This window comes from Ailuropoda melanoleuca, chromosome 7, assembly GCF_002007445.2.
Source record: "Ailuropoda melanoleuca isolate Jingjing chromosome 7, ASM200744v2, whole genome shotgun sequence".
Classification (NCBI taxonomy): Eukaryota; Metazoa; Chordata; class Mammalia; order Carnivora; family Ursidae; genus Ailuropoda; species Ailuropoda melanoleuca.
The window spans coordinates 71,447,265-71,459,576 of NC_048224.1; the positions used below are offsets into that span (position 1 = coordinate 71,447,265).

At 44.5% G+C, this 12,312-nt stretch overlaps 1 protein-coding gene across 1 annotated transcript in view; it reads left to right on the forward strand.

Annotated features, from left to right (window-relative positions):
* Positions 1–12,312, forward strand: part of LOC105235614 (WD repeat-containing protein on Y chromosome) — a 124,745-nt gene that overhangs the window by 93,100 nt on the left and 19,333 nt on the right. The window contains exons 16-22 of the mRNA XM_011219137.3: positions 1,612–1,714; positions 5,902–6,008; positions 6,089–6,168; positions 7,021–7,075; positions 7,748–7,793; positions 9,271–9,330; positions 11,632–11,797. Coding sequence (XP_011217439.3) covers positions 1,612–1,714; positions 5,902–6,008; positions 6,089–6,168; positions 7,021–7,075; positions 7,748–7,793; positions 9,271–9,330; positions 11,632–11,797 — 617 coding nt within the window. The remainder of the gene's footprint in view (positions 1–1,611; positions 1,715–5,901; positions 6,009–6,088; positions 6,169–7,020; positions 7,076–7,747; positions 7,794–9,270; positions 9,331–11,631; positions 11,798–12,312) is intronic.

The following is a 12,312-nucleotide window of genomic DNA, read 5'->3' on the forward strand; positions in this document are numbered from 1 at the left end:
AAGATGGGACTGCAGTCAGTCCAATGGCTGTTTGTTCTATGTGGCGTCCGTGTGTAGAAAAACAGCCTGTTAGATTGATTTTCCTTTTTTTTTTTTTTTAAGCAAAGTGACTGAAATTCCACCTCGGGGCTAGAACAGCCCCCTCTCTAGTGCCAACACTTAGGAGTCGGATGATGTCTGCCCGTCCCTGCTCTGTCGCAGGGAACTTTGTGATCTTGATCTCGTTAGCTGGTCCTTCTTAGCCTTCTGGTAGTGTCCTCATCTGTGAAACGGGGAGACTCAGTGCCTTCCTCCCGGTGTTGGGGAAGGGGTGTAGGGAACCCCAGGAGGCTCTGGCTCCAGGCCTAGCACTTTCTCTCTGGGACTGTGTCTCCCATGCCCTTCCCTTCTCCTTCCCCACAGGCCAGACTTCCCCTCAGAGCAGTCCAGAGACCATTCATGGGAAAGTGCTCATCGTCCTTCTGCCAATGCCATTCTTCCTTGAAAAAGATTCCTCCCACTGGGAACAGTCTGGCACTAAGCCAGAGATTTCAGAACCACTGAATCTCTATTAGCGGCCCAGCCTTGGGGCAGAGCACTGGAGGGACCATCAAGAGAGAGGACAGAGCGGTGGTACTGACAACCAACATTCATTTATTAAGTGTCCCCCACTCACCAGACTTTTCCAGACATTTGACATCCTTTTCCTCACTTACTCCTCACAAAATTTCTATGGGGTTCCATTTAACAGATGAGGAAATGAGTGCAAAGCAACTGGATTGCATAACTCCTAGAGCTATCCCTTCTGTGCACTGTCTTCGCAGAGGGGCACACGGGACAAAGCCCAAGTACAGAGGGGAGCCCTTGGCCCTGGGGTGCCATGGGAAGCATGCTGCATGGCCTTGTCCCTACTGTGAGTGAGAAGTGCTGCCCTTAAGGCTCGAAGACTAGGGACAGGGTGTTACCGCTGGTGTTTGTTTGAGGGAAGACGTAAATTCATAGGGAAGAAGGTCCGCTGTGTAGCCTTAAGAAATCACACTCCTCCTGCCCTAAATAGGAGACGTATGGTATCATCCTCACTGAATATCAATTATGCTGTGTGAGGGTCTGTGGGAAGGACATTGTATAGGTTTTCTCAACGAATCCTCAAAACAACCCTTTAAAGTAGATACCATTATCCCCACTTAAAAGATAAGAAAGAGAGTTTTCAGCAGTTAAACAATTTGTCCAAGGTCACAGACCCATTTTTATCCTCTTAACCTTTTTTTCTTTAAAGATGTTTATTTATTTCTTCATTTGAAAGAGAGAGAGAGATCACGCAAGCGTGGGAGGAGGGGCAGAGGCGGCGGGGGTGGGGGAGAGAATCTTGAGCAGAGTCCATGCTGAGCCTGGAGCCCAACAGGAGGTGGGGCAGGGAGCCTCAATCTCATGCCCCTGAGATCACGACCCTGAGATCACGACCCTGAGATCACGACCTGAGCCAAAACCAAGGGTCCTATACTTAACCTACTGAGCCAACCAGGTGTTCCTGTCCTCTTAACTTTTCTTAATAAAGCAATAGATGCCTCATCCACAGTATCCATGTCATACATTCAGTTCAGGTTTTCATCCTTTCTGTTTTTCGTGAGCAAGATCTCCGCCGGAGCCTTACCTGGTGGTCTCCCACCAAGAGCCTGTGGTGTGTTGCCGCTACAACCCAGCCTTCAGGCAGGTGGTCAGCTGCTCCGAGGCATCTGTAAGTATCAACTCTTGCTTTCTTTAGCAATGATGTATTTGTGAGAGTGGGCACAGTCCCATCGTCCTCACCTTGGAGCTGAGCAGAATGTTCTGGGGACATCTGTCCCTGGAGGTTAAGAATTTTACTAGAATTCTTCAACTCTACTATGTATCAAGTACTGTTTGGACACTCTTCTTTGAAAGCTGGGTGGAAGAGCTCACAGTTTCCCAGTGGCTTGTAGTGTGAGCTGTTTGGAAGTCCCATCTGGTACTAAGGAATGATATTATATCATAGTGGTGTAGGACGATTAATACAACCCTATTACCTACCTTGTAACTCTAATCTGGAGCTGAGGGTATGGAGCATTCCATGTCCATTTCCCCTTTCACTGGAGCTTTCAAGGATCATACTGGCCCCCTCCTCGATGAGTGACACAGAGTCTGGTCCACAGGAGGGGACATAACCAGTGTTCCTTGAATAATGAGCAAGAGCACATCCCATAATTCATGTACTTCTGTCCTTGAGGTAATGGGCGGCACATCTCAAGTACACTCAAGATGCTTAAGTGGCCTGACATCTCCTAAATTATCAGTTCAATCACTTTCTGAATCACTGGCCTAGGCTCTGGCATTACAAGCCAGTGTCCCAGGCCACCTGGCTGCGCCCTCTTTCCTTCTTCCTGCAATTGCCTGGCACACCCTGTCTTTATGTTTTATAGCCCAGGGGGCACCACAGTCTGGATTCTGGACCTATCTTCTTCATGTTCGCACTCACTTTGGCTTCACTCCCAGTGAGATTCGGTTGTCTTTGCATATGTTCTTGCCAGTCCTTGTTTCAGAGATTAGTTATTGCCATGGTTTTATTAAGTATTGAAAGAAATAGACTATTTGGTCTGTTGACCAAAAATGTTTTATGATGACTCAGTCACAGTTCATCTCAAAGAAGGTAGATTCCTGCATAGTTTGGGCTCATACTTATCAAGAAGCATTTTCCCTCCAGATTTATCAGAATTGCCTGTGACTCCAAAGACGCCAAACTTCTTGTCTCAGCATCCTGCACCGGCCTGTCCCTGGTGCTGTCCAACTTCTTCCCATCTCCACCCTGGAGTGTCCTCCTTCCTCCTCTTCTTTTACACACCTCAACAGTCCCTCAAGGTCCAACTCAAGTGCTAGCTCTTCCACAAAACTTGTCTTCACTGCCCTGGACTCATACAGGCACCTCCCTCTTCCTGACCACCCAAGTCGGAGCCTCCCATGTGCTGCTGGATTCAGTTCTCACTTGTCCTGCTTTGTTTCACACGCGTGAGCCTTGAGTCTCTAATCATTCGGCAGGCACTGAGGGGAACAAGCAGCTCATCTGTGTTTCCCTCTTCTTCCTTCTTAATCTGTCAAAACTCTTCTTATTCTTCAGTGCACAACTCTGGATATCAGCTCCTCTGAGAAAAGTCTCTAGATCCCTCCCACATCTAGGCAGAATGAAGGGCTCCCTTAGCATTTGGGCTCCTAATTCTTGCTAACACAGTCAGCCTCCTTCAATACATTACTTTTGATATGCATATCTTCCCTGCCTGTGGGTGGTAAGGAGATGTTGAATTAAGATATAAATACTCTCTAGCTCTCACTGTATTAGGCACACGCTGGTAATAAACTCTCAGATAATACTTACTGAATCGAATTATCAATTTGAGTATTTGCTCACCTTGCAGATCTGTGTGAAATCTTTATAACACATGCTCACTGTCACGATCCACAGCATCTAAGCCACATTGCAGTCTATATTTGTGGAGGAGAGAATGTAGGCCAAGATCTTCATGATGCTTAAAGTTATGAATACCACTACACCACATTTTATTTTTCGAGTTGCATAGCAGAGTGCTAGGGACCACCAACTTTCAATGCTTCTGAAAATGCTTGAAAATGGTACTTTGTAAACTAATAAATATTTGATTAAATGTTTACAATGTGTGACATGGGAACTGCAACTTTCACACATCCACATCCACATATCCAGTTATATGTAATATGGAAGTTAACTTTTTAAGAATAACGATAATTTTTCATCAACAGAGCAAATAAAGCAAAAACAATAAACATTTGTAAACATTTTAAAATTTAATAGTAAAATTATATTTCATTTGGGATGTGGTTACATTTTAATATGTTTAATTGAATGGGAACTTCAAAAGGAAGAATCGCTTGGGGCAAGGAAATTCTTAGAGGAGCCCTGCTAGGGCATGAAATCCCCTCTACAATGCACCTAAAAAGTATAAATAGCAAGTTTAGACTTATCTTGATTATAAATAGAACCCTAAAGTCATTTTTAAAGATATTTTAATTGCTCGCTTCAATCTTTTCACTCCCATTACCTGCAGTAGCAGGTGGCGTTCTTAGGGGAATTTCTTTTTATGGAACAAACGTGTGACTGTTTAATCACTTAACAGGAAGACAGGTCCACAGGGAGGATGTCTCCTTTGGGTGTCGATCCAGGGCTATCTGCCTCACTCTAGGCCCTTCTGCTCATTCTTCCATGCCAACTGGTATTTCATTCAGTTCTGGACCTCAACCATATTACAAATCATTGCATGTTGTAAAACTTTGGGACGTTTGCAAATGTTGGAATAACTAAAGTAAAGCCCAGTAATCCTAAGGGTCTATTGCAATATTAAGGAGAACAAATGGATGCACGTGAGCTGTAGACACCCCCAGGAACCCTGACATTGTAAGAGGACAGAGGGGAAGGAAGCAAAGTGTACACTACAAAAATCTCATCTCAGGTACTTGAAAACAACAACAGTGAGAGCAGGCCTTCTGGTTTCTGGATTGAGAGACCTGGAAGTTTCTCTATGTCGATGGAGCAGCCTCTTTTACAAAGAGAAAGACTAAAAGGAACATTCAGTAGTTCAGAGAAAGAGTGGTGTCCTCAAGCATTTCTCCTCCCACACTGTCACTGCCTTTGGGGGCAGGATCCAGAAAGTCTGCCCCAGAGGACGCTGTCCTTAGGATGGGCACTTACCTATCCGAAGTCACGAAAGACGCCACTCCACTCCCTTTACAGATGATTCTCATTCAAGGTTGCTCAAGGGATGGGGCTGAAAGAAAGCAATTCCAAGACTGGAATTAGCTGGACTGAGTGAAATCTTAAGTTTCACTCATTTGTGGAACATAAGGAATAGCAGGGAGATTGGTAGAAGGAAGGGAAAAATGAAGGGGAGTAAACAGAAGGGGAAATGAACCATGAGAGACTATGGACTCCTGGAAACAAACTGAGGGTTTTAGAGGGGAGGGGGGTGGAGGGATGGGTTAGCCCGGTGATGGGTAGTAAGGAGGGCACGTATTGCATGGAGCACTGGGTGTTATACGCAAACAATAAATCATGGAACACTACATCAAAAACTAATGATGTACTGTATGAAATGATGTACTGTAATGAAAAAAAGAACATTTCTGTCATAAGAAAGTGAAAAAAAAAAAGCTGAGGGTTTAGAAGATATGTCCTTCCCTCCAAACAGGCCATCTTTCTTACTCAGCTTTGCCTTGGTGCCAAATAAATTTTGCTGCTCAAAATTCAATCCACACCTATTCCTCTGAGCCTAGGTAGTCAGGAGATTTTTATCCAAAGATTTCTAAATTTTCTAATCTTCTCACTGAGTGTTACAAATAAATTGTGTTCCCCCAAAATTCGTATGTTGAAGTCCTAACCCTAGCAGCTCAGAATGTGGCTATATTTGGAGATAAAGCCTTTAAAGAGGGGATTAAATTAAAACGAGGATGTTAGGGTGGACACTGGCAATCTGACTGGTGTATCTATAACAAGAGGAAATTTGGACACATAGAAAGACCCTGGGAGTGCACGCACAGGGGAAAGACCATCTGAGGACACAACCAGAAGGTGGTCATTTGTGAGCCAAGAAGAGGCGTCTCAAAAGAAACCAAACCCGCCAGCAACTTGATCTTGGACTCCCAGCTTCCAGAACCCTAGGAAACTAAATGTCCATTGTTTAAGTCCCCCACTCTGTGGTATATTGTTATGCAGCCCCAGCAGTTGAATACACTGAAGTAAGCCAACTTGTGTTGGATATACAGATGGATACTTTCAGGGTAAATTTTCATCTTTCTTATCCAAGACACTAGACTTCTAAAGGCAAATTCCCTTTAATTTGATAGCCATTATCTCTGGGTCATTTATTTTTCAACTTCTGGATACAGGTGGTAAAAGTGTGGGACTTTGAAACAGGAAGGCTGTTGTCTGGATTTATTGGGGCTCATGGCAGTGCTGGAATCACATGTCTGACCTTTGACACCAGTGGAAGAAGGTAAGTATCTTCTCCAGTCTCTTCAACCGTTAATCAGTGAGATCCCTGACATGATTTCCTGACAGGAGACTGTTTCCTAGGTTAATCACTGGGGGCAGAGACGGCTGTCTGAAAATATGGAGCTACAACAATGGACATTGTCTGCACACACTGAAACACGGCAAGTCGCTTCCTACCAAGGGTCCACATCACGTAATGATGTGAGATTGGGCATTTGTTGTCAGTGCAGAAGAAACAAATGAGATGGAGTCTAGAATGCATGTAACAGCCCTACATCCTTTTCCTCTGGCACTTCGTTTTACCGATGACTCTAAACTTGTACTGAGGAGAGCCATACTTTACGTAAACAGATGTGCTCCCGGCCAAGCCTCGTATACTTGGCCCTTTATTACCCGGTATATTTATCTGAGTTCTTAGATGAGCTTAACTTTTCTAAGCATTTTAAACATCACATAAGTCAAAATCTAGATGAACAAACTAAAAGCTAGTCTGTTTTATGCGTTGTTGTGATTTTTTTCCACTTGTTCACATGCTGTGCCTGATCTTGGTAGAATTTCCACGATTCTGGCCTGTCACCCTTCTATGAGGAAGATAAGAGGCAGACAGTTTTCAACTACCAGAGACTATAAATGAAGTCGAAGTTAAAAAGACAAAAATCACTCCGGGTACTGAGTTTGTGATTTCCAGGTCTGCTTTTGACTTGCATACATTCACTTGTTCACTCACTCGCTTGCTCAGCAAGTGCCGGGCACTGTGTAGGGTCCTGTCAGCAGAAGGCAAGCCTCTTCCCAGAGCTGAGCAAAGGCAGGGTCAGCCTTTTAGGGCAATGAGTGTGGCAGGAAACCATCAGTGCTGTGATGCCTTAAAAGACAGCTAACTGTGGTCTGAAAACTAGAAAGTCAGTACTGAAGTTTTCCCCAGTCATCAATTTAGTTGAGTTAATATGTTTAAACTGATTCAAGAACCGGTAAAGAAAAATGTCTAATATACTTTGATAATGTGATCTTTCTAGATGAAAAGCAAAATGAAGTCTGTGATTGTACCTACTTGGAGGTGAACCAAAATAAGTGAGTTATATTCAGCTTGGATATAGAGAGGCATCTTTTTGATACAAAATCTATCCTATAGGAGGACACCGAGACAGTGAAGGGAATTTTCCAGAAGGAAATGTGTCAAAGAATTTCCAAGGATCCCAGTTGCTCCCTGATGGTAATTTAGGCAACTAGGCTCCTCTAGAATATTGGAAGCAATTCTCTGCCCATTTCTATGACTGTTTAGAGGTACAGATAGAGAACATTGTATCTCTCCACCAAATGCTTTCTGAAGGAATAAAGCACAGACTAGATTACTAGAACAATTAGACTAGATTCAGCACCCACAAGTCAAAAATTCCATAAATTCTCTCCTGAACACTAAGAGTAAAAACAATTCCTGACCAGTTTCTGTTTGTGCCCTTGCCTCCATGGTTCAACCATGCTCTTAGGATTGAGTAACCCTCAGGGGGTTAGCATGGAGTAGCAGCTGTAGATCTTGGAAATTATAGATCCCTTAAGCACCAGTGGAAACACTGACCCTAATTTATCCAATCACATTTTATCTTGTTCTTCATAAAAAATGCTCTGGCTCTCTCCATTTATCACATAGACATGGCAAAATTAAACCATGGTCTTGATTGCAGGCAAAAATCAAAGAGATGCTAAGCTTAAGTATTGAAATGTACTACTCTGTTACTGTTCTAGGTGTATCATAGCTGTTGGATGGGACAGAAGAATAAATGTGTATTTTGTAAGTGAAATGTACAAAATTAGGTATTAGGTATTCAAAACCCTGCTTCAGACTGCTATCCTCCTCCCCCAACCTGTGAATTCTTTTCCCACTAAAAACAATACTTGTAGCAATTCTTCATACTTCTGCTCTCTATTACAAGTCAAACCATGATATAGACAGAAGAATATCCCCCTCCTTCCATTTCTCCCTTTAAGAAACCTTTTTTACTTTCTTTTATGCTTCAGTTTTTCCCTCTAGTTCTCTCTTTTATGGGAAGTGTAATGACTCTGCACCCAATTCTGGGAGACAGGTGGTTCCCACACCAACAAGCAACTCTCTGACACCAGCTCGTGTTCTATAATTCAGCTCAATCCTGACACCATCTACCCGGAGATGGTATTGGATCCTACAGGTTACAGGCTCAGTCCCACAAGCCTGCCCTTCTTGCCCCCCAACTTCAGACACCTCCCACGCTCTCATCACTTAAGAAATTCCAAGGCTTTTAGGAGCTATCTGCCAAAAATGGGCACCAAGACCAAATACCTGTTTCTTATCGTAAATCGCAATACCACAAAGTGTTAGCTTGAAGAGCTATCAGAGGCATACAGGGCATCCTTGGGAATCCAAAGCAGCCCGTACCTGGAACGCGTATCTCTCCACGCCTTGCCTCATGGTCTTACCCCTTGTACAGGTTGGCATGCTCCCTCCTCCCCAGCATGCAGGGGCTTCAGCTGTACCTTGCATACACTCATCCCTAACTGAGGGTTAACTTCTCTATCAACTTTCCACCCCTTTACTTTCTTCCTTCTTCCTCCCACCTGTCTTTAGGCACTGGTCCCTCTCTAAGTGGAAAGAGGAGATGAAATGCCATCCATAAGCAGCTCTATGGAAAAAAAATATTTTTTATGGCTTAGAGATGGGGAAGGGATTCAGAGACAGGGGAAGCTGAAAATGCTGACTGAAACTAAGTTTTAAATCTACCTGTGACATTTTATTTCCCCTGCTTGCTATGCTGGATGGTCATGGATTTCCAATGGTCCTTAAACATTGTAAGTTCTTTATTCATCTGAAGGTGTGCTGTATTTCACAGCCTAAGCCTTGCATCCCCAGATGATTTGAAAGATGACTACCTGAGAAGCCCTGGCGTTGAATTCGTCCTTTGGTATTATAGGTTCCTGAGCTGAAGGCTTTTGTTTTAACACATGCAACAGTTATGGGTTTTATTATGAAGGCGAAGCTATGCAGACCATCCAAGGAGAGTTTGTCAGTTGACATATGATTTGTTGAAATGCAATCACCCAAACGTCAGAAGTGGATTGCTTTTTATTCCCACTAGCACTAGGGGAATTTGCTTTGACATTTCGAAAATCTACATCACTGGTGGGGTGAGGGGTAGGGTTATGAAATGTGCCAACACCTTCTCTCTGAAGTTGTGAGTGTGTTGGCAGCTCATTTTACTGCTTATACAACGTCTCCTATTTGGCTCTGAATACAGGATACACCATGTGACTTTCATCACTTCTGGAAGCCACAGCCACACTGGCAGGATGACCTGGTGAGCCCTGGTCCACTCTCTGGCTCTCAGCCCAAACAGTGGCACATGATGAGGATATCCCTCACTTAGAGGCTCACCCTGACTCTCCTGGGCCTGCCTCTGCCGTGATAGGATTCATGACGGGTCCAGGTAGAGCCAGGAGCACTGAGATCCAAGCAGCTGCTTCCCCTCCAGGAAGAGTGATGGCCTTGTGTTCAGAGGGGGGTATGGGGCCACAGGAACCAATCCATGCAGCTCTCTATGAGCTCAGCCAGGACTCATGCAGTGCAGGAATAGCAGCCAAGATGTGGTGGGTGTAACTTTCCTCAAGAAGCATCTACTTCTTTCTTCTGCTTGGCATGCAAAATTATATGCAATTACTGTGTCATCCTTGGGCAGCCAGGGAGCCAAAGAGATGACAATATTCCCTGTGACTTGTTGGGGTCCTATAAGTAGGGGACTTCTTGTGATTATTAGCAGAGTGCCTCCCCCCAACTTTCTACAGCCTCCCAGGGTTGAATGACCTTCCTCAAAATTGCCTGGATGCCAACCCAATAAGAAAGTGCTAAGAAAGAAAAGTCACTGTGCCCAACTATCAGTTGCAATAGTTCAACCCTATCTTATACCCCCATAAATATTCCAGAAGGTACAATCACTAGAATACAAACTCCATGAAGCCAGACCTTGTCTGTCTTCACCATGATTTTCCCAGGACCTAGCCCAGCAATGCAATTAATTTGTTTTCATTCAACTAGCATATACCCCTATTGTGGGCCAAGTGTGTTTTATTCACCGAAGATGAAGTAATGAGCAAAATGGTCATCTGTATGATCTCTGCCTTCCTGGGGTTTGCAGATTAGTGATTATTGAGTGAACGAACAAAGTTAGGCAGAAAATGCCCCAGAAAAGATGGCCAATGAAAGGATGTGCATTATGCAAGTCAGCGAAGTGTTAGTTCATCCAAATATTTATTCATTTATTCGTTAAACTATTAGTTCATTCAACATGTATTTTTGAACAGTTTCATAGTGTCATGCTTAGAGGATAGGTCCAAAAGATACAATGTGAATAAAATGTGATTCCTGGCCCAGAATCTCAAAGACTAGTGAGGAGATAAACTAAGGAAATAATAAACATACAATGTAACAGGTGCTATAATAACATATGAGATGCTGGAGAAGCCCAGAGGTGGGAACTACTACCTTTCCTCTAATATCACACAAGATATCAAAAGATTGCTAGGATTTTTCCAGGAGGCCAAGGTAAGGAAAGCAATCTAGATGAGGGAAAGGGGGAAGCATGTGGCAAGTGGGCAAGCATGAAAAGCATGTTGTTTGGAGGATTATAAAAAGTTTGAGGAGGAAATTGAGGTTGGAAAGTTAAGTTAGAGCTTGACAGTCATGCTAAGGCATGTACGCCTCACTGCAGGTAGTGGGGGACCACAGGAGGAGGATTCCAGACGTATGTGGTCACAAATCACAAAAGGAGGCAGGATTTGGCAGAAGATTGTGGGAAAGAGAGAACCATTGACCTTCTCTTTTCCAGCTGTCTTCTCTTTTCCAGGTGTCTTATACCACCACCTTTCCAGCCACTTTCAGGCAGAAGGGACATCTTAGATGACATGGATGGGTCCTCAAGGGACACTCTGTGGAAAGAATGTGAGGGAAAGGGAGAAAAAAATATCTTGACAATGCCAAGAGAAGCCAAACCTCTTTACAGGGAAACTACACCCCAGTGAGAAAGTTGAAAGGATAGTGGCCAAAAAAACTCCATTTTAGTTTCTCATCTTTCTTAAGGATCTGTATCCAAATCTTCCTTTCGAGGAGAGTAGGTGATCTCAGTTCCTCATCACATGTATAAGCTGCAGATGGGAACCCTGTAGGAATCAAGTCAAGGGACAGCACGCTCTGGAATTTAGATCTGAGCTATTGGGAAGCCAAACCACCTTGGCCAGAGCTGGTTTCCATTATCCCATTGCCAACAACATTTCAGCCCCAAATAGGCCTTCTTGCAAATACTACGCTTGCCAGTACTATGGGGAGGTCAGGAGGCTTCTAGGAGTATCACTTCCCTGGGGAAAGTAATACAACTGATCCAAAGAGAGATAGCACTTCTCTGGCTGACCTGTGCACAGCCTCCTGCATGGAGGGATGCCCTGATCCCTGGGGCAGGGCCACAAGTTTCCAGGTGAGTCTTCGATGTGGGCAAGCACAGAAGGAGGAACCCATCTGCATCCTCTGTCTTAGGCATCAGATGAAGGGGAGCTAGCTGGGGGTGATTGGTGATTTGACTTCTTACACTGTCCATGTCTCTCTTTCTCAGAACCATGGGCACAAAGAGGACATCCTCTGTGTGGCTCAATGCCCACCTTTTCTTCTTGCCACCTCCAGTTATGATGGGGAGGTCATTATTTGGAATGTCATCTCAGGCCACATATACTGCAAGCTGAATACTCCCAGCCCCTCTGATGGTGCAGAAGACAGAAAAGGTCGGTGAGGGGTAGGCTTCATGGCTGCTCTGCACAGGCCCCAGCAGGCTTGGTTTCTTGGCATGTCCTAAAGAGATCTCAGTTCTGGACAGCTTCCTGGTTAGAAGGGAATAGCCTGGTTTCAGGTTTAACCTGTCAGCTGGATATTCCCAGAGCTGGGAGGGAGTTTAAGAGTTCAGCCAGTTCAGTCCACATCCCCAGGCACTCATACATCAGAGGCTGTCTCAGACCCGCCTACTCCCTCTGGGAGCATTTTCTCATCCACTGTCCACCTAAAGGATTCTCTTCCCTGTTGAGTGCCTCGGGCTTTGTTATAGTGCCTCGGGCTTTGTATATTGGCCTCTGTCTTTACAGGCTCCTTTTGCCCAGTTAGCAAGCCTGTTCTCCCAACCCACCTCAAACATCATCTTCCGATGTGTCACTCAACTGTGTGCCCTCAGTCTTTATGTCACCCTCTCCATCAGCCCCCTTGGGTGGCCCCCAGGGTCCTAGAGTCCCCACATTGCCCATGACCC